Source organism: Physella acuta, unplaced genomic scaffold (genome assembly GCF_028476545.2).
Source record: "Physella acuta isolate Inbredline_101_S28 unplaced genomic scaffold, ASM2847654v3 ptg000972l, whole genome shotgun sequence".
Lineage (NCBI taxonomy): Eukaryota > Metazoa > Mollusca > Gastropoda > Physidae > Physella > Physella acuta.
The window spans coordinates 95,601-118,032 of record NW_026732489.1 but is presented as its reverse complement, the minus strand read 5'-3'; the positions used below and the strand labels follow the sequence as shown (position 1 = coordinate 118,032).

At 35.4% G+C, this 22,432-nt stretch overlaps 2 protein-coding genes across 3 annotated transcripts in view; one reads left to right on the top strand and one right to left on the bottom strand.

The window, feature by feature from the left end:
* The window catches only part of LOC131954092 (prefoldin subunit 5-like), a 50,294-nt gene that overhangs the window by 22,768 nt on the left and 5,094 nt on the right, over positions 1-22,432 (bottom strand). The window contains exons 2-5 of one of the 2 annotated variants that reach the window (XM_059317613.1): positions 21,931-22,059; positions 21,530-21,604; positions 21,319-21,424; positions 21,127-21,201 (exon numbers count right to left, since the gene is read on the bottom strand). In XM_059317613.1, the coding sequence (XP_059173596.1) occupies positions 21,131-21,201; positions 21,319-21,424; positions 21,530-21,604; positions 21,931-22,059 (381 nt within the window). In that variant the 3' untranslated portion in view covers positions 21,127-21,130. Of the gene's footprint in view, positions 1-20,754; positions 21,202-21,318; positions 21,425-21,529; positions 21,605-21,930; positions 22,060-22,432 lie in introns of those variants that run through there. The other variant, XM_059317612.1, reaches the window with a different exon arrangement.
* On the top strand, positions 344-18,929 carry LOC131954088 (alkylglycerol monooxygenase-like). Its single transcript, XM_059317608.1, has 11 exons — positions 344-592; positions 2,619-2,746; positions 3,343-3,494; positions 9,359-9,462; positions 10,512-10,611; positions 11,434-11,562; positions 16,842-16,921; positions 17,479-17,613; positions 17,948-18,064; positions 18,246-18,328; positions 18,579-18,929. The coding sequence occupies exons 1-11, from the start codon at positions 476-478 to the stop codon at positions 18,772-18,774; spliced, it is 1,341 nt and encodes a 446-aa protein (XP_059173591.1). The 5' UTR covers positions 344-475; the 3' UTR covers positions 18,775-18,929.

Below are 22,432 nucleotides of genomic sequence, written 5' to 3'. Positions count from 1 at the left end.
TTCAAATATCAGGAAAAGTATCGCATATGACAGATAACAGGACAAAGGATCGATTACATAGATAAAATATCCGATCGATTCATGAGAAAAAAAATAATTGAGAACAAAATAGCTTATACAGACAGATAAACATTACTTAAGTCCATTTGGGCCCGCCGCTAATTATTGGTGAAATTATCTGTCACATAAAAAATCAAGGTGTGATACATTTATGGATTTAAAAAAAACGTTTTCGTGAAATATCTTGTTTTTAGTTGTTTAACTAACGGCTAACAAAATCGATGTTGTTGTTTTTTTTCACTCAATATTTTACACGGTATTTTGTAGCACGGTGCCGATGTGAATTATAGAGGGGAGCTCAGTCCCAAACTTAGGCTGGTGTTCAAAGATTTGTGTTAGCACGAGCAAAGGGACAAGACTGACACACGTGTTGCCTGTATTTTCAGTGGTTGGCTGGGGTAGCACACCTGTGACCATGACGTCACGGTTCGTACGGCCACACCTCCAGAACCTGAGGGCCATGTTCTACCTGGTCACGCCCAACGAGACGTCATTTGAGGACATTGATGACGTCCCGAACTATGTGGATGAGGTAGGTCTCGTTGATGAGGTAGGTCTCGTTGGTGAGGTAGATGAGGTAGGTCTCGTTGATGAGGTAGGTCTCGTTGGTGAGGTAGGTCTCGTTGATGACGTAGGTCTCGTTGATGAGGTAGGTCTCGTTGATGAGGTAGATGAGGTAGGTCTCGTTGATGAGGTAGGTCTCGTTGGTGAGGTAGGTCTCGTTGGTGAGGTAGGTCTCGTTGATGACGTAGGTCTCGTTGATGAGGTAGGTCTCGTTGATGAGGTAGATGAGGTAGGTCTCGTTGATGAGGTAGTTGAGGTAGGTCTCGTTGATGAGGTAGGTCTCGTTGGTGAGGTAGATGAGGTAGGTCTCGTTGATGAGGTAGGTCTCGTTGGTGAGGTAGGTCTCGTTGATGAGGTAGGTCTCGTTGATGAGGTAGGTCCCGTTGATTGGGTAGGTCTCGTTGATGAGGTAGGTCTCTTTGATGAGGTAGGTCTTGTTGATGAGGTAGGTCTTGTTGATGGAGTAGGTCCCGTTGATGAGGTAGGTAACGTTGATGAGGTAGGTCCCGTTGATGGAGTAGGTCTCGTTGATGGAGTAGGTCTCGTTGATGAGGTAGGTCTTGTTGATGAGGTAGGTCTCGTTGATGAGGTAGATGAGGTAGGTCTCGTTGATAAGGTAGATGAGGTAGGTCTCGTTGATAAGGTAAGTCTCTCTGATGAGGTAGGTCTCGTTGATGAGGTAGGTCTCCCTATCAGGAGGAAGGTCTACTTGATGAGGTAGGGCCATTTGTAACTCACAACTAGAGACCATTATTCACGAGGTACGTCCTTCAATTAACCTACGTCCTCTCTTTAAGATGAGTGTTAGACCATTGTTGATGACGTCAGTATCTGTGTGAGGTACGTCACAATAAATCTGGTTTGTTCTCGTTTTGTTGCTAAATCTTATGTCAGCCCTGACAACCAAATGACTGCGGGAGGAAAATGAAATAATTATCATTAAAAAAGTTAAAAAAAACTCCACGTTTTCTGATTGAACTAAAAAGTAGAAAATAAATGCTATACATCACAATAATGCAAGCGATCCGGGGGGGGGGGGGGGTAAACTTTCTTCGGGGGGGGGGGGGGCGGACACTGTTAAAAGTATATATTTTCTATATAAATTATATAAATTTCATTTCGTTCGGGGGGGGGGGGGGGCGGTAAAAAAATTTCGGGGGGGAGAGATGCCTGGAAGAAACTCTGCGCGTGACCACTACTCAGCCAATCGCGTGCTTGCTCCTTCAGTAAGCCAGAAGAGGGAAAGTACTGTTGTAACCCCGGTGTGTTTGTGTATTGTTATCCCAAGGTCGAATGCGGTATAAAAGGTGGAGTGAATGATTGTCAGGGGTTAGTTGATAGCGGTTAGGACGAGGGCTGGTCTGTTGTGTGTAAAGAATTAAGACGGAATAAAAGTTGGAAGTTAGACACGAAGCGTTGTTTTTATAAGGGGCGGGTTATGGCTTTGTTGTGTTAATACGTTACTGACTAGAACACATAGATTTGAACCCGTGTCGAGTGGGTTAGCAATCGTGTGCCCAACCACTCGACCATATCGTCTCCCCCATACTGGCCACCAGTTGTTACGTTCTGGTTGCTTGTACACAAACACCGCGTGACCACTACTCAACCAATTGCGTGCTCTCCTTCAGTAAGCCACAAGAGGGAAATTACCGAACCTTGTTTTATATCAAATTACAATTACTAGGTTATGTCCCTTTTTTGTACAAATATATAGGGGTCTAAAATGATAAATAAAATGTTTCCATGGATCAATTTAGTAATAATAACAATTGAATATTGCATTGTCATCGGAAACAAAGCTTCCCTGAAAATTTCAGCGCGCTAGCTAACTGGGAAGGGCCCAAAATTTCGATCGCAATATTTGATTGGAAAACCAGACGCGAAGGCAAGTTAAAGAAAACGTGGGAAAATGGAGTACCATTGTGGAGCAGTTTATCTATTTTTTCCCATGATGCAGCGCGTGATTGTAAAAATTGTCTTTGTTTCCCCAGGCTGTGCCGTACTTCACGATCCTGATCATACTCGAGTGTGTCATTCTGAAAGTACAAGGCAAGGATCTGCCGCGCATCAACGACGGTGTCAACAGCATGACGCATGGACTGCTCTCTACCATGCATGCGTGAGCGACTTATCACTCTAGGCTAAATGGTGGCTAAACCTATGCCAAATGGTGGCTAAACCTAGGCAAAATATGGGTTAGATTGTGGCTAAACCTAGGCAAAATATGGGCTAAATGGTGGCTAAACCTAGGCAAAATATTGGCAAAATTGTGGCTAAACCTAGGATAAATATGGACTAAATGCCATGGTGGCTAAACCTAAGCTAAATCTGGGCTAAATTAGGTTGACTACTAAATTATGCTGATTAAATTAATTTTGTAGCTAGATTTGAAAAAACTAATCAACTCGTCCAAACCAAACTATTTTTATTGAGAAATGTCATAATGACCTTACGATGTTACATGATGTTCTTGAGACATGTCATAATGATATTGAGACATGTCATAATGATATTGAGACATGTCATGATGTTGTGACTTGTCATGATGACCTTGATAATATGCTGACGACCTTGAGAAAGTCCTGATAACTAACATGTCATGACGACCTTGAGATATGTCCTGAAAACCTTATGATACATCCGTACATATTTCAAATGCATGTCAAATATTATTCAAATCCCGCTTTAACTCAGTTTTATTTTGATGACGTATAGGTTGATCTCCCGATCAATTGAACTAGTGACCTACATCTATATCTACGAAAACTTCCATTTTATCAACCTCCCGTGGAACAGTCCATTTACATGGGTCGTGGGGATGTTAGCTACAGATTGCTTATACTACTGGTTCCATCGCTTCAGTCACGGTGAGAAAAAACTTCTCTCCCTTCAGTTGATGCTTGAGTTACGGTGAGAAAAAACTTCTCTCCCCTCAGTTCATGCTTGAGTTATCAGTTCATGATTGAGTTACCTGGAACAGCTATTGTCCCTGCTGTGGACTCAACAGCTAATTTTCTTGTTTTAAGCTGAAGTAAACTATCCAAAACACATTATATCACATTCTTGTAGCTGTTAAACTACACAATTTGAGAAAGTTGACTAAACTGATGTCTCTAGCTAAGTCATGTAACCCATTGTGCTTTTTGTTGGTGCTAAAATATCAGTTGACTGACTGTTTGAATATTTCAGAGAGTAACATTGTATATATGACTGACTGTTTGAATATTTCAGAGAGTAACATTGTATGTATGACTGACCATTTGAGTATTTCAGAGAGTAACATTGTATGTATGACTGACTGTTTGAATATTTCAGAGAGTAACATTGTATATATGACTGACTGTTTGAATATTTCAGAGAGTAACATTGTATGTATGACTGACCATTTGAGTATTTCAGAGAGTAACATTGTATGTATGACTGACCATTTGAGTATTTCAGAGAGTAACATTGTATGTATGACTGACCGTTTGAATATTTCAGAGAGTAACATCGTATGTATGACTGACTGTTTGAATATTTCAGAGAGTAACATCATATGTATGACTGACTGTTTGAATATTTCAGAGAGTAACATCGTTATATGACTGACTGTTTGAATATTTCAGAGAGTAACATTGTATGTATGACTGACCGTTTGAGTATTTCAGAGAGTAACATTGTATATATGACTGACCGTTTGAATATTTCAGAGAGTAACATTGTATGTATGACTGACTGTTTGAATATTTCAGAGAGTAACATTGTATGTATGACTGACCATTTGAGTATTTCAGAGAGTAACATTGTATGTATGACTGACCATTTGAGTATTTCAGAGAGTAACATTGTATGTATGACTGACCGTTTGAATATTTCAGAGAGTAACATCGTATGTATGACTGACTGTTTGAATATTTCAGAGAGTAACATCATATGTATGACTGACTGTTTGAATATTTCAGAGAGTAACATCGTTATATGACTGACTGTTTGAATATTTCAGAGAGTAACATTGTATGTATGACTGACCGTTTGAGTATTTCAGAGAGTAACATTGTATATATGACTGACCGTTTGAATATTTCAGAGAGTAACATTGTATGTATGACTGACTGTTTGAATGTTTTATAGAGTAACATCGTATATATGACTGACCATTTGAGTATTTCAGAGAGTAACATTGTATGTATGACTGACTGTTTGAATATTTCAGAGAGTAACATTGTATGTATGACTGACTGTTTGAGTATTTCAGAGAGTAACATTGTATGTATGACTGACCTTTTGAGTATTTCAGAGAGTAACATTGTATGTATGACTGACCATTTGAGTATTTCAGAGAGTAACATTGTATGTATGACTGACTGTTTGAATATTTCAGAGAGTAACATCGTATATATGACTGACTGTTTGAATATTTCAGAGAGTAACATCGTATATATGACTGACTGTTTGAATATTTCAGAGAGTAACATCGTATATATAACTGACTGTTTGAATATTTCAGAGAGTAACATTGTATGTATGACTGACTGTTTGAATATTTCAGAGAGTAACATTGTATGTATGACTGACTGTTTGAGTATTTCAGAGAGTAACATTGTATGTATGACTGACCTTTTGAGTATTTCAGAGAGTAACATTGTATGTATGACTGACCATTTGAGTATTTCAGAGAGTAACATTGTATGTATGACTGACCGTTTGAATATTTCAGAGAGTAACATTGTATGTATGACTGACTGTTTGAGTATTTCAGAGAGTAACATTGTATGTATGACTGACCTTTTGAGTATTTCAGAGAGTAACATTGTATGTATGACTGACTGTTTGAGTATTTCAGAGAGTAACATTGTATGTATGACTGACCTTTTGAGTATTTCAGAGAGTAACATTGTATGTATGACTGACTGTTTGAGTATTTCAGAGAGTAACATTGTATGTATGACTGACTGTTTGAATATTTCAGAGAGTAACATTGTATGTATGACTGACTGTTTGAGTATTTCAGAGAGTAACATTGTATGTATGACTGACTGTTTGAATATTTCAGAGAGTAACATCGTATGTATGACTGACTGTTTGAGTATTTCAGAGAGTAACATTGTATGTATGACTGACTGTTTGAATATTTCAGAGAGTAACATTGTATGTATGACTGACTGTTTGAATATTTCAGAGAGTAACATTGTATGTATGACTGACTGTTTGAGTATTTCAGAGAGTAACATTATATGTATGACTGACTGTTTGAATATTTCAGAGAGTAACATTGTATGTATGACTGACTGTTTGAATGTTTTATATAGTAACATCGTATATATGACTGACCATTTGAGTATTTCAGAGAGTAACATTGTATGTATGACTGACCGTTTGAATATTTCAGAGAGTAACATCGTATGTATGACTGACCATTTGAGTATTTCAGAGAGTAACATTGTATGTATGACTGACCGTTTGAGTATTTCAGAGAGTAACATTGTATGTATGACTGACCGTTTGAGTATTTCAGAGAGTAACATTGTATGTATGACTGACTGTTTGAGTATTTCAGAGAGTAACATTGTATGTATGACTGACTGTTTGAATATTTCAGAGAGTAACATTGTATGTATGACTGACCATTTGAGTATTTCAGAGAGTAACATTGTATGTATGACTGACCATTTGAGTATTTCAGAGAGTAACATTGTATATATGACTGACCGTTTGAATATTTCAGAGAGTAACATTGTATGTATGACTGACTGTTTGAATGTTTTATAGAGTAACATCGTATATATGACTGACCATTTGAGTATTTCAGAGAGTAACATTGTATGTATGACTGACTGTTTGAATATTTCAGAGAGTAACATTGTATGTATGACTGACTGTTTGAGTATTTCAGAGAGTAACATTGTATGTATGACTGACCTTTTGAGTATTTCAGAGAGTAACATTGTATGTATGACTGACCATTTGAGTATTTCAGAGAGTAACATTGTATGTATGACTGACTGTTTGAATATTTCAGAGAGTAACATCGTATATATGACTGACTGTTTGAATATTTCAGAGAGTAACATCGTATATATGACTGACTGTTTGAATATTTCAGAGAGTAACATCGTATATATAACTGACTGTTTGAATATTTCAGAGAGTAACATTGTATGTATGACTGACTGTTTGAATATTTCAGAGAGTAACATTGTATGTATGACTGACTGTTTGAGTATTTCAGAGAGTAACATTGTATGTATGACTGACCTTTTGAGTATTTCAGAGAGTAACATTGTATGTATGACTGACCATTTGAGTATTTCAGAGAGTAACATTGTATGTATGACTGACCGTTTGAATATTTCAGAGAGTAACATTGTATGTATGACTGACTGTTTGAGTATTTCAGAGAGTAACATTGTATGTATGACTGACCTTTTGAGTATTTCAGAGAGTAACATTGTATGTATGACTGACTGTTTGAGTATTTCAGAGAGTAACATTGTATGTATGACTGACCTTTTGAGTATTTCAGAGAGTAACATTGTATGTATGACTGACTGTTTGAGTATTTCAGAGAGTAACATTGTATGTATGACTGACTGTTTGAATATTTCAGAGAGTAACATTGTATGTATGACTGACTGTTTGAGTATTTCAGAGAGTAACATTGTATGTATGACTGACTGTTTGAATATTTCAGAGAGTAACATCGTATGTATGACTGACTGTTTGAGTATTTCAGAGAGTAACATTGTATGTATGACTGACTGTTTGAATATTTCAGAGAGTAACATTGTATGTATGACTGACTGTTTGAATATTTCAGAGAGTAACATTGTATGTATGACTGACTGTTTGAGTATTTCAGAGAGTAACATTATATGTATGACTGACTGTTTGAATATTTCAGAGAGTAACATTGTATGTATGACTGACTGTTTGAATGTTTTATATAGTAACATCGTATATATGACTGACCATTTGAGTATTTCAGAGAGTAACATTGTATGTATGACTGACCGTTTGAATATTTCAGAGAGTAACATCGTATGTATGACTGACCATTTGAGTATTTCAGAGAGTAACATTGTATGTATGACTGACCGTTTGAGTATTTCAGAGAGTAACATTGTATGTATGACTGACCGTTTGAGTATTTCAGAGAGTAACATTGTATGTATGACTGACTGTTTGAGTATTTCAGAGAGTAACATTGTATGTATGACTGACTGTTTGAATATTTCAGAGAGTAACATTGTATGTATGACTGACCATTTGAGTATTTCAGAGAGTAACATTGTATGTATGACTGACCATTTGAGTATTTCAGAGAGTAACATTGTATGTATGACTGACCGTTTGAGTATTTCAGAGAGTAACATTGTATGTATGACTGACTGTTTGAGTATTTCAGAGAGTAACATTGTATGTATGACTGACTGTTTGAATATTTCAGAGAGTAACATTGTATGTATGACTGACCATTTGAGTATTTCAGAGAGTAACATTGTATGTATGACTGACCATTTGAGTATTTCAGAGAGTAACATTGTATGTATGACTGACCGTTTGAATATTTCAGAGAGTAACATCGTATGTATGACTGACCATTTGAGTATTTCAGAGAGTAACATTGTATGTATGACTGACCGTTTGAGTATTTCAGAGAGTAACATTGTATGTATGACTGACCGTTTGAGTATTTCAGAGAGTAACATTGTATGTATGACTGACTGTTTGAATATTTCAGAGAGTAACATTGTATGTATGACTGACCATTTGAGTATTTCAGAGAGTAACATTGTATGTATGACTGACCATTTGAGTATTTCAGAGAGTAACATTGTATGTATGACTGACCTTTTGAGTATTTCAGAGAGTAACATTGTATGTATGACTGACCATTTGAGTATTTCAGAGAGTAACATTGTATGTATGACTGACCATTTGAATATTTCAGAGAGTAACATTGTATGTATGACTGACCGTTTGAGTATTTCAGAGAGTAACATTGTATGTATGACTGACCGTTCGAGTATTTCAGAGAGTAACATTGTATGTATGACTGACTGTTTGAATATTTCAGAGAGTAACATTGTATGTATGACTGACTGTTTGAGTATTTCAGAGAGTAACATTGTATGTATGACTGACTGTTTGAGTATTTCAGAGAGTAACATTGTATATATGACTCACCGTTTGAATATTTCAGAGAGTAACATCATATATATGAATGACCGTTTGAGTATTTCAGAGAGTAACATTGTATGTATGACTGACCATTTGAGTATTTCAGAGAGTAACATTGTATGTATGACTGACCGTTTGAGTATTTCAGAGAGTAACATTGTATGTATGACTGACCGTTTGAGTATTTCAGAGAGTAACATTGTATATATGACTCACCGTTTGAATATTTCAGAGAGTAACATTGTATGTATGACTGACCGTTTGAATATTTCAGAGAGTAACATTGTATGTATGACTCACCATTTGAGTATTTCAGAGAGTAACATCATATATATGACTCACCGTTTGAGTATTTCAGAGAGTAACATTGTATGTATGACTGACCGTTTGAGTATTTCAGAGAGTAACATTGTATGTATGACTCACCATTTGAGTATTTCAGAGAGTAACATCATATATATGACTCACCGTTTGAGTATTTCAGAGAGTAACATCATATATATGACTCACCGTTTGAGTATTTCAGAGAGTAACATCATATATATGACTCACTGTTTGAATGTTTCAGAGAGTAACATCGTATGGGCTTCACACCAAGTTCACCACAGCTCAGAAGAGTATAATTTGACAACAGCATTACGGCAATCTCTCATGCAGAAATACTACAGTATGGTAGGTTGATAATGTGATCATGTTGATAAATACTACATTGTAGTGGGTTGATAATGTGATCATGTTGATAAATACTACATTGTAGTGGGTTGATAATGTGATCATGTTGATAAATACTACATTGTAGTGGGTTGATAATGTGATCATGTTGATAAATACTACAGTGTAGTGGGTTGATAATGTGATCATGTTGATAAATACTACATTGTAGTGGGTTGATAATGTGATCATGTTGATAAATACTACATTGTAGTGGGTTGATAATGTGATCATGTTGATAAATACTACAGTGTAGTGGGTTGATAATGTGATCATGTTGATAAATACTACATTGTAGTGGGTTGATAATGTGATCATGTTGATAAATACTACATTGTAGTGGGTTGATAATGTGATCATGTTGATAAATACTACAGTGTAGTGGGTTGATAATGTGATCATGTTGATAAATACTACATTGTAGTGGGTTGATAATGTGATCATGTTGATAAATACTACAGTGTAGTGGGTTGATAATGTGATCATGTTGATAAATACTACATTGTAGTGGGTTGATAATGTGATCATGTTGATAAATACTACAGTGTAGTGGGTTGATAATGTGATCATGTTGATAAATACTACATTGTAGTGGGTTGATAATGTGATCATGTTGATAAATACTACATTGTAGTGGGTTGATAATGTGATCATGTTGATAAATACTACATTGTAGTGGGTTGTTAATGTGATGATGTTGATTAATACTACAGTATGGTGGGTTGATAATGTGATCAAGTTGATAAATACTACATTGTAGTGGGTTGTTAATGTGATGATGTTGATTAATACTACAGTATGGTGGGTTGATAATGTGATCAAGTTGATAAATACTACATTTACTACATTGTATTGAACTGTAGTGGGTTGATAATTTGATGATGTTGATAAATACTACAGTATGGTGGGTTTATAATGTATTTATATACACCCATCATTTGTTATATATATAAAACATTACTATAAAGAACCTTTCCTCAATAACTTAAAAATATTGTTATTATCCTCAGTTTTTATACCTACCTATGGCGCTTTGCGTCCCTCCATCCATCTTCTATGTTCACCAACAATTTAATTTGTTGTATCAATTTTGGATACACACAGAGGTAGGTAATTTCTTCTCTGCAAAACATTTTAAAATAAAATAACCTCCATTTATTTTTAACAAGCTTTTTATTCCAATTTTTAAAAATTATTTATTTTACAAAATTAGGCCTTATTATTTTGTGTGTGATGGTCCTTAATTTTCTTTAGCTATTTTTACAGACAACTCTGTTAGTTACTTCAATACTTACCCCCCTTGTCTCCGAAGTTATGAATCTTCTCAGTTACTTTTTCCTTTCCTTAGGTAGTCAGTACCCTAGGACCATTGGAGTACATACTAAGTTACTGTGTCCTTTCCTTAGGTAGTCAGCACCCTAGGACCACTGGAGTACATACTAAGTTACTGTGTCCTTTCCTTAGGTAGTCAGTACCCTAGGACCACTGGAGTACATACTAAGTTACTGTGTCCTTTCCATAGGTAGTCAGTACCCTAGGACCACTGGAGTACATACTAAGTTACTGTGTCCTTTCCTTAGGTAGTCAGTACCCTGGGACCACTGGAGTACATACTAAGTTACTGTGTCCTTTCCTTAGGTAGTCAGTACCCTAGGACCACTGGAGTACATACTAAGTTACTGTGTCCTTTCCTTAGGTAGTCAGCACCCTAGGACCACTGGAGTACATACTAAGTTACTGTGTCCTTTCCTTAGGTAGTCAGTACCCTGGGACCACTGGAGTACATACTAAGTTACTGTGTCCTTTCCTTAGGTAGTCAGTACCCTAGGTCCACTGGAGTACATACTAAGTTACTGTGTCCTTTCCTTAGGTAGTCAGTACCCTAGGACCACTGGAGTACATACTAAGTTACTGTGTCCTTTCCTTAGGTAGTCAGTACCCTGGGACCACTGGAGTACATACTAAACACTCCCAGTCATCACAGAGTGCACCATGGCAGAAATCCTTATTGCATTGACAAAAATTATGCAGGAACTCTTATCATATGGGATAGAATGTTTAGTAAGTTTTAGACTTAAAAATAAAACCTGTGAAATGTGTATTGTAAAATTTGTATTGGACGTTCCAAGTCCAAAAATTTTTTTATTGGACTTTTGTAATTTATTTGGAATATATTCTAGAACTTGCATATAATTTTTAACATATTCGTGTTTAAATGTTGTAGGGTACTAGGCTTATATATGTAGACTACACATTTGCATTTATCATCTATGTGGTTCCTCTATTGTATGGTGTAAGCCTTTATGTTGTTCCTCCACTATAAATATGGTGGAGGCGTATATGTTGTTCCTCCACTATAAATATGGTGGAGGCCTATATGTTGTTCCTCCACTATATGGTGTAGGTCTATCATCTTCTAACTTCCCAGTCAGCACACATATATTGGCCCAATATTGGCTAAACATTGGTTACCAATATTGGCTACATCTTGGTGCAACATTGGCTTAACCTTGGCGAAACATTGGTAGTGAAACTCGGCATGATGTTGGCGCAATGTTGGCACAATATTGGCTATATCCCGGCTACATATTGGCCCAACATTGGCTAGATCTTGGCCAAATATTGGCTATATCCCGGCTACATATTGGCCCAACATTGGCTATATCCTGGCTACATATTGGCCCAATATTGGCTACATCTTGGCTCAATATTGGCTATATCTTGGCCCAATATTGTCTATATCATGGTTACATCTTGGCCCAATATTGGCTACATCTTGGCTCAATAATGGCTATATCTTGGCCCAATATTGGCTATACCTTGGCTCATCCTGTATTATATCCTGGCTACATCTTGGCCCAATAATGGCTATATCTCGGCTATACCTTGGCTCAGCCTGTATTATATCCTGGCTACATCTTGGCTCAAATTTTTATTTTTAGCATACAAAAAGATCCATTCTCATATCAGTCATAATATTTACAAAGGTAATTTCAAAATGTGAAAGAAATTTTAATCAAAATGTAGTAAAGCAGCAATACATACACAAGAACTGCTCATCTATTAAAATCCGTATTATACCATCCATTCAATTGTAAGAAAATTATAACTATACTATAAAGTATTGATTGAAAAAGAATAAGTAAATTATAGTGTAGTAACTTTCATTTTGACTTTTATACAAACAAATTAAAACAAATATACAAAACATTTTCATATAATGTAACAGATGTTAAGCAGGCCTACAGTTTAAATTAAACTAATGTAAAAACTTAATTTACTGTACAAGAATACAGAAGCTGTCTTGTACTATGATACGTAAACATAACATTAAAAATAAAAAGTATAAAATATTTGTCTAACAACATTTAATTGCATAGCTCGTTTAAGTATTCTAATTAAGGTTTACATTTTAATGCTGGACCAGTCTGCCTTGTCCATAAATAACAGAACGAAAATATGTTCAGGATCTCTAGATTATAATTGTGGTTAAATAGTGTTGAAATGAATGCCATTGTGTATACAAAATGTGCAATCTTTCAAAAGACAGATGGTTCGAGGGTTTATACGCATTGTGTAGAACAGGAATATCACTGCGATATTTAATAAATGTTTTTTTGTCTCGAGTATGAGGTATTTAATTATAGTAAACTGAATATATATTAATTTACTTCATTAATTAGAAATAAATATCACCAGCAGAAGTATTGTCAATACAAATGTTGCAAGCTTTTTTCAGATTGTACAGTGAAACTAAATAATGAAAGGAATTTGCAACTAATTCTTTAAAGAAAAAAATGTCAATTGTATATTTCATTTAGGGCATTAAATCTACACTAAACATACATACAATGCCAACTTAAATTATTATATTATTACAAAAGGAAACAATTTATTAATTTAAAATCAGCATTGTTCTTAGACTATTTTGGTAAGAGCATCTTTTCTTTTCGTTAAGCACTTAAATGCAATATGTATTAAACTGTTAACCTGATCCATCTGATCAAATTTTTTTTTTTAAATCTGATCTAAAATTATTACAAAAATCAATGTTGTCCTCATTCTTGTGGACCCTTGTGGAGCTGAGAGACACAACCACACCTCTCTATTTTTATACTTGGTTTTAGGAGATTCCCCAAAGTTGTGTCCATAACACTCTGCCTGCTTGTGTTTTGTTGGTTTCTGATATTTTCCATGTTTGTTTTGGATAACAAACTTTCTCTTTCCTTTGGGATTCAAATCCAATAAAACCCTGGTTGTTGATTTATGCAAGGTATGTCATAATCCATCCACATTCTAAAAAAGAAAAGTTACACACTAAAAGTCATTTATGAAATAATTACAACCATACACTGCTCATTTTGCACTAAATTTATAATGTTTATTTTATTTTGCACTGCACTGAACATACAACAAGAAGCCCCTAACATCATGTTTGCTACCTTGTAACGATATATTATATAGGTATAAAGACTGGTGGTCTGGGGTGTTCATGCTACCCAGGTAACACTTATACTGCATATATATATATATATATATCTATATATATATATATATATATATATATATATATATATATATATATATATATATATATATATATATATATATATATATATATATTTATAAACAAAAGTGAAAAAAAAAACCTGGTAATAAAAAAAATAATAGTATGTATATAAATATTATAAACCCCTTACCCTATGTCTCTGAGCTAAGAAGGTGCCAGACAATTTTTGAGCAATTTCATCAACTTTATCAATTCAGTAATTGAACGATTAGACCCTTCAGAGTGACCCAGAAGTAATGCTTGTGGTCTGAAATTATTTTACTAATATCAGTAAAGGCATTAACTACACATGCTGATCAATACATGCAAGCAAAAATTACTAAATGAAAATTATTATTCACTTTGAAACAATGTAAACTTACAGTTGTTAAGTGTTAAGAACATTTAGTCATTTTCTGGTGTAGCCAGTATTTGGTGAAGTATCAAGCAGTGGGGACCTTATAATTTATTAAAGATTGATATATCTCCAGTGGGCTGATTGATATACACAACACCTGAAAGGCCTGAAAATAAATGGCATTCTTAGTTATTAAATATAATAATAAAATGAGTGAGTGATACAATAAATGATAGCCAGATTAGATACTAATTTTTAAGTATCTCTGTTTATTTGATCTCTGTATATAAAGGATTGTGTAGTCAACACTATATCTAGTATTATCTAGCCACCTTTTTTATTTCATAGTCTTAAATTGGGTATATATCAGACTTAGGTGAACTGATGAATGTACTACTAACTTGGCTTTATGTTTAGCAATAGTGTCCTCAACCATTTGCCTACTCTGTCCTCTATATGATAATATGAGTAGTGTTGATCATTAAGTATGGCTTACTAATAGTACCATCTTATCGCTGTTGGTCATGAAATTAAGTGTTGCTCTGAGGTCTCCACACTACTATTTACACAACTTACATCTTATTCATCAAAACATGCATTAGACTGGAATCCCCAGGGAAAAAGGAGGGTGGGCCGGCCAAGGAAAACATGGAAGAGAACGGTTGAGGAGGAGGCGAAAACAGCTGGGCTCTCATGGGCACAGATTAGAGGAGCAGCCCAAAACCAAGTCCGCTGGAGATGTGTGGTTGCAGCCCTTTGCTCCCCAGGGGCCACAAAGGAGTGATGATGATGACATCTTATTCTCCCATAGGGACCTGTAACAGTAATAGAAATTTGAATGACAATCTTGAATCAATTTAGAATTCTAGTTGACTAATTTTTTTCAAAATTAATACCTATCAAAATACACTGTTTAACATGTAGAAATTTGTTCTATAATTGTGTCTACTGTTCCTCTCTCTCTCTCTCTCTCTCTCTCTCTCTCTCTCTGAATTAATTAATAAAGACAGTTTCAAATCCTTACACAAATAGGCCTAGAACAATAAAATTAAGTTTTTAAAAAAGTTAAAGTGAATGATTATTTATTAATTTATAAACATTTAAGCCCCCTCCCCCCTTTCCCTGTGCGTGATAATTATACCTAAAGTTGAAAACCAATAAATACATCGATCTATCAATAATCAATATAACCCCAAACGTACTTGCCAGAGGCGTAGCGAGGGGGGGCGGGGGGGGGGACATATGTCCCCGGGCGCCGACCTTAGGGGGGGCGCCAAATTGAAAGTTTGAGGGGGGGGTGCAAATGAAAAGTTCGAGGGGGGGGGGGGTGCAAATCGAAAGTTTGAGGGGGGGGTGCAAATGAAAAGTTCGAGGGGGTGTGCAAATCGAAAGTTTGAGGGGGGGGTGCAAATGAAAAGTTCGAGGGGGGGGGGTGCAAATGAAAATTTGCTCCCGAGGGGGGCGCCAAATTGAAAGTATGTCCCCGGGCGCCGGGAAGGGTCGCTACGCCTCTGGTACTTGCATACTTTTCAATACAAAAAAAAGTGCTGTCAAAATTAACCGCCCTCTGATTACGATTTTTAGTTATTTAGTATTATTAGAATCTAGATCTATTATATCTATCATAAAGGAGATTATTGTAAAATGTAATTATAGCCTAATGCCAAAATAAACAGAATATAGACTCTAGTATTATTAATATATAGATCTAGACTAGATCTAGATCTAGGCTCATTTTATTACCTCAAATAAACTACCTTTTATAACTTTTATTTGATGACTTAGGCCCATAAAGTTAAAGTTTCCAACAAAAAAATACGAATTTTCCAGATTCTGCATAAATACAGTTATACTACTTCTCACTGTTGAACTAAAATGGCTACAGTGGGCCTACCTGTTTTACTGTGACTGGATACAAAGTCTTTTGTTAAGAAAAATGGCGCAGGACCGGGATGCTGGCTTGCGAACAATAGGAAGGAATGTGAACAAAGGGACAATGGGCGACAGGGGGCCATGGCAGTAGCGCACACAATTTTAAAAAGATTAACAAAATGTTTAACACATGCAACGTAGTCTGTTATTGATGCTATGTTTACATTAGAGCATGATATTAAAAGATAAATTAATTTTAGTTAACATATATTAAGTTTAACAAGCATATTTAACTAAAATTTATGCAGTGAATCCATAAATCAGTGTAATCTTGGCAGCCAAGGTAAAAACGGTTAAATATCAAGGTATCAAGGGATGCAAGCATGTACAAATCTTGGCTGTACCCTGGCGTAAGCTTGTCCAATGTTTGGCCATGATTACAACATTGGGCCAAGGTTGGGCCGACCCTGGTATTACATACTGTGTTAGCTGGGTTGTGCCTACAACTGTTGTCCTAGTTAGCTTAGTGAGACTCTTGTATGTGAACTTTTGTTTCACCAGACACATTCCAGGCTGAAGGTGAGAAAGTTGTTTACGGATTAGTTCACCCAAACACCTTCTGGAGCCCAGTCTACGGACAGGTGAGACGCCCATCAACTTAACGTTGATTGAAAAATTATCCATACAATACAACACATGGCAGTACATTTTCATAAAACATTCAAAATGTATTATAATACACTTTATTCTTATGTAGTTTATGTTTTATTGTATCTTTAATCACTTTATTAAACTTTGAATACACATGGGGACAAGTAGGCCCTATCATAAAGAAAAAATGTCTCTATTAAGTCCCTTTGCTACTTATTTCTACACCCACTCACCCATAAGTCAAGAAACATTATTGTCATATGGATGCAGACAGTTACCAAGAAACATGTAACATTACAGGATGTTCTGGCGCCCCCTTAGGGTCAGCCACCCCATCGCCCTCTCCTAGCTATGCCACTGTAAAATATATCTTTGAAGAATGCTAAATGATGACCAAAACTCAGTTTAAAACAACTTTAAAATCAGCAAAAATGTGAAGACACAAAATATATTCTTAACCCCGCTCCTCACCCTCTTTAATAACATAACACCCCCCCCCCCCCCACCCCTACCAGAGAGTGTGACACCTATGAGTTTTTGTCGACAGTTCTACCACTACTTGTACATCTTTGGTCTTGTGAGAAGTCACAAAGGTCTGGCCAACAAACTATCGGCAGTTTTTAAAGGACCAGGCTGGGAGCCAGGTAAACCATGGAGGGGACTGTATGAGGACCTCCCACAGGTTAGTTGATTTTTTAAGAAATACATAAATCTTTTAGTAACAAGCGTTTATGTAACAATGCACTAAAAAGGAGAATATGAATGATTTTCTGTAAATAAATAATAATGAACTACTATTTAAATAACTAAACTAAAAGCATGGGTCGTTATATATTATATTATGTATTGAATACCGTTACTAGAATTTAAGAAGCAACCCATGCTTTTATTTTAGTTATTCAGGTAGTAGTTCATTACTATGTATTTTAAGAAAATCATTTAATTTCTCCATTTTAGTGCATTGTTACCTAAAAGCTGGTTATTGAAATGTTATTTTATACATTTACTTCTTCTAGGTTGAGCAGCCTGTTAGAAAATACAACAGCAACCTCCCAACCTGGGCCAATGTATATGTTTTGATACACTTCACACTAGTCATAGCATTTTATAGCGTTGTAGCCTCCTACAAGAAGGTCAGTTCTGTTTTCCTTATTCTAACAGTTGATCATGTAAAAATAAAGTCAGCTTATTAATTTGAAATATTTTGGTTAGTTAAATATAATTTCACATCTCTTACCAATAGAAACAAAATCTTAGTTTTAAAGATTCAAATTTTTTTTTTACACTAATGCCAAATCTTGTCACTATTTTTAGAAACTAGGGTACATAACCAGTGTTGGATTCGTGACCTATTTTATTTTCTCTGTCTCTGTGTTTGGAGCCATGTATGACCACAGGTCAGTAGAAAGTCAATTATTTGTCTCTATCATATCATTTAAGACATCACTTTAAGATATAATGTAACTTACAACACATTTGTATTTGTAGGCCTTTGTGTTGAAGTTTTAAAATCATTTAAAAAATTTATTGTTTGTACCTTCTTTTCCTCTCCTCTCTACCCATAAAAAAACTGTTGAACTAGGTAGCTGTTCTATTTTCCTCCCCAATGTTTGACTTGGTAAATAGCTGTTCTATTTTCCTCCCCAGAAAGTTCAGCACTCTAATGGAGTTCCTGCGCTGCATCCTGTCTCTCTACGTCTGCTGTAGCCTGACAGGACCAATAGTTCTAGAGAGTTCTGTTGTGACAGTGCTCAGTATTTTGTTCATGTTGTCTGCTACTGTGTGGCCAATTCTCTCCCTTGTTGGATATGACATCCACAACAAGGTCAAAAAAACTGTCTGAGATTTATTCAAAATCTGATATTTATTACAAACAAGTTGTGAGATAAATTCTTAACTAAAATACAAGCCAGAGGATAAATGTCTGCATGATGTTCGCATGTGATATAATGTCACTTTTTAACAGAAGTAGGGGTGATAGTCTTGTTTTTTAACACACAAAAATGTGGGGGGGGGGGGGGGAGTATGAACGTTAAATGATGTGTCACATAAAGTAAAAAAAGTGCCATCTAAACAAATGGTTAGATTTATAAATATTTATTTGTAAGAAACAAGCTTATTTGATTCATTTTGTTTGATGTAATTTTATTTGTCATCAATCATTGACTTTTTATACAAGTAGGACGATGACATTGATTTTTTTTTAGTCAAACAACAGTGGTTGCTTTAAATATATTGACATTTTTTAAAATGTATAACTAATTTCCATTTTTAATATAATTTCTTATACATTGCTATCTGTATATAATTGTTACATTTTTGTAGGCCTGTACTTAAGGTCATTCTATAGCGTTAATATGTTTGGTAACCAGCAATGGTCCTCTGGTACTACTTTTATTTTAAACTTTATGCCATAATATACTGTGATAAGGGTCAAAAGTGTGAAGTCACACTTTTAACACGAAACAAAATTTGGAATTAAAATTTTTTTGCAAATTTAAACACTTTTCCATAAGTGTATCCTACCAAAATAGAACAATATATGCAATTAAGGGTGGGCTATGTAAGCTGTAGAATGACGTCATGTTAGTGGCGTGATCATATTCGGACCTCATATTTGTTGTTAAACAAATTGTGTTACATTACTTACAATTATGGTTTCATTAATAAACTCAATCTTGACAAAAATGTAATTAATTTTTTAATTGTTTGTGTTATGGCTCTTAGAGTTAAGGTTTTTGTTTTAATTTAATTTAAAAAAGAAAATCTAGACAAAGCTCAAACACAATGTTAGCTGGGTTTAAACCCAGACACAGTGGGGCGCGTGCTGAACTGCGTCAGTGGTGACGCCAAGGTGAGATTGTCCTGTCATCTTGCTGACATCGTTTGCTAACCTCAGACAGATGCAAATATTTGACCGGCGTTAAAATCTGCCCACAAGAATTAAGCTGCCTAGGACCGCAGGGTTGAATGATAGAGCGGTTTAACAGCTGCCACTAATTAAAGATCTCAAGGGCCCTTTATCCTTCTGGAGCTCTAACCAAAGATCCTCTGTCCTATACCATTAGCATCTGTACAAAAACAGGATCGATTACACAGCAAAGAGGACATGTTTGTTTTGATATAGCATACAAAGGTTAGACCCAGACCTTATTACTATAGCAGTTTAATGTGTTGGTTGTATTGGAGTTTTTGGAAACATGAACTCTACTTCACCTATTTGGCACTGACATCAAACTGGTTTCATCATCTCATTAAGTTGCCTCATCAAACAGCTGAGCTCAGAGAGTTGGCTAATCCAGAATCTACTTCTAACATTCTAATTTGGCTGCCGTTTAGACACTCCATGTCACACTCAAGTGAACACCCCCACCCCAAGGCAAGTCAGTTGTTTATGGACGCCCCGTTTAGCACTATCTGCACATATTAGATTACAACATTAGAAGACACAGACATATTAAGAAAACAAAGTCAAATTCCTCCTAATACACCTCTTTATTTACCGTGTCAGAGATACACAATATGTGTAAGTAGAAAACTGTGTCACAGGTCCTGACAGCAAGCATTGGAAGGAAGAAAAAAAATTTGATCTTGAAAAACTTCTAAAATATAAAACATCCCATGAAAACAACCAGCAATGCATTGCTTGACCAGGTTTTAAAATTTCTGTTCCCTCTAATTAAAACTTTTGGTTACTTTTTTAATTAAAATTTTAAAAATTGGCAGTAATCAATGAGCTTATTTTGAAAAATGGCAGTAAGTGTACCTAATTTAGTTAGCAAGGTTCTAAACTGTTGCAACAAACAAAAGTTAAGTCAGTTAAGTCAGAGGAAAGTGTCAAACAACCACTTGCAGCAGCATTAGCTACACATAGACCAAGCACCTCTCACACACACACATTAGGAATATATATCAGGTTTATTTACAAGTAATTAGCTTTACTAGATAATTTTAGAACTTGCTAACTAGTTGCTTGCCAACCTATCATGAGACCAGTAATTAGCTTTACTAGATAATTTCAGAACTTGCTAACTGGTTGCTTGCCAACCCATCATGAGACAAATCTGTCTGGTGACCAAATGATAAAGCTTGAAATAATTAAACCCTGCAAATATTTTCAAACAATCTAGTCCTTAAAGAAATAGTTTCAAATGGCAGCCAACAATACTGGTCAAGTAAAAAACTTGGAGTGGAAAACTCTATGCTTTAGCTCCAGCAGGAATGGCAGCTAACTGAGCTTGGATCTTTGCTTGCATAACTTCATTGATAACTGAAATTGAAATCAATAACATTCATAAAAAAGCTATACAACATTAAATAAGTAGTTCTAAGAAATGATTAGTGGACAACTGAGGGTATTCAGACTGACCAAAAAATAAAACCATACCTTGCTTTGATCTAAATTTATCTTGTAAAATGGGCTGGACCTTCTCTATGTTCTTCGTTAAGTATTCTATTTTCCTTTTGAAGAAATCTTGGGCCTTTACTTTGCTCTGTGAAAACAAATGTAAGAATAGAATATTGGGTTTTATTTTAGTGTGCCATAAATAATAAAGTTATTTAGACATTAATTTTTTTTAAAACAAATGAGTACCCACCATAGAAACAAAATAGCCAGTTCCAATGTCTATTAATAGATCATTATCTTCACTAAGTTTGCCAGGTACATACATCTATAAAATTAGGTCAAGAAATCAAACGCATGTGAGCATACACAAGTGTATTAATATTTAAAGCAAGATTGTAACACAACAAACATTGATCAGAGTCTCATTGTGACCATACATAAGTGTACTAATATTTAAAGCAATACTGTAACACAACAAACATTGATACACAAGTGTACAAATATTTAAAGCAAGACTGTAACACAACAAACATTGATACACAAGTGTACTAATATTTAAAGCAAGACTGTAACACCACAAACATTGATACACAAGTGTACAAATATTTAAAGCAAGACTGTAACACAACAAACATTGATCTCAAAGGATACAGAAGCTGTAAGTGGCACTAGTATGTCAGCACCAGATGCCCCAAGTTGTGAAACTGCATCATCTGATTCATTAAACTTTCCCTGGGCAACTTTTAACTGATTTATTGAATTTGTCAGAAACTCAACTTCCTGTTAAAAAAGAAATAATTTTTTAAAAATAATGTAAGTATGGTTCAAAAACAATTTTGGGTAATGACTTTATAGTATATTAACCATGGGTATCCGCTTCACGTGAATTATAGACTTATGTATTTTTTTAATGTTATACTTGTTTAGGGACGGAGTGGTCTAGCGGTAGAGAGCTGGACTGCTAAACCGTAAGTCTTGAGTTTGAATCCGGGTTCAAGTCAGTAGACCATCCCTAAGTCCACCCAACTCTGATGGGTACCTAACTCACATTAGGGAAAGTAAAGGCGGCTGGGCATAGTGCTGACCACATTATCTCTTCATATGCAGAGGTCACAGAAACAAGTGAACTCTACTTCCCTTGTCCCATAGACCG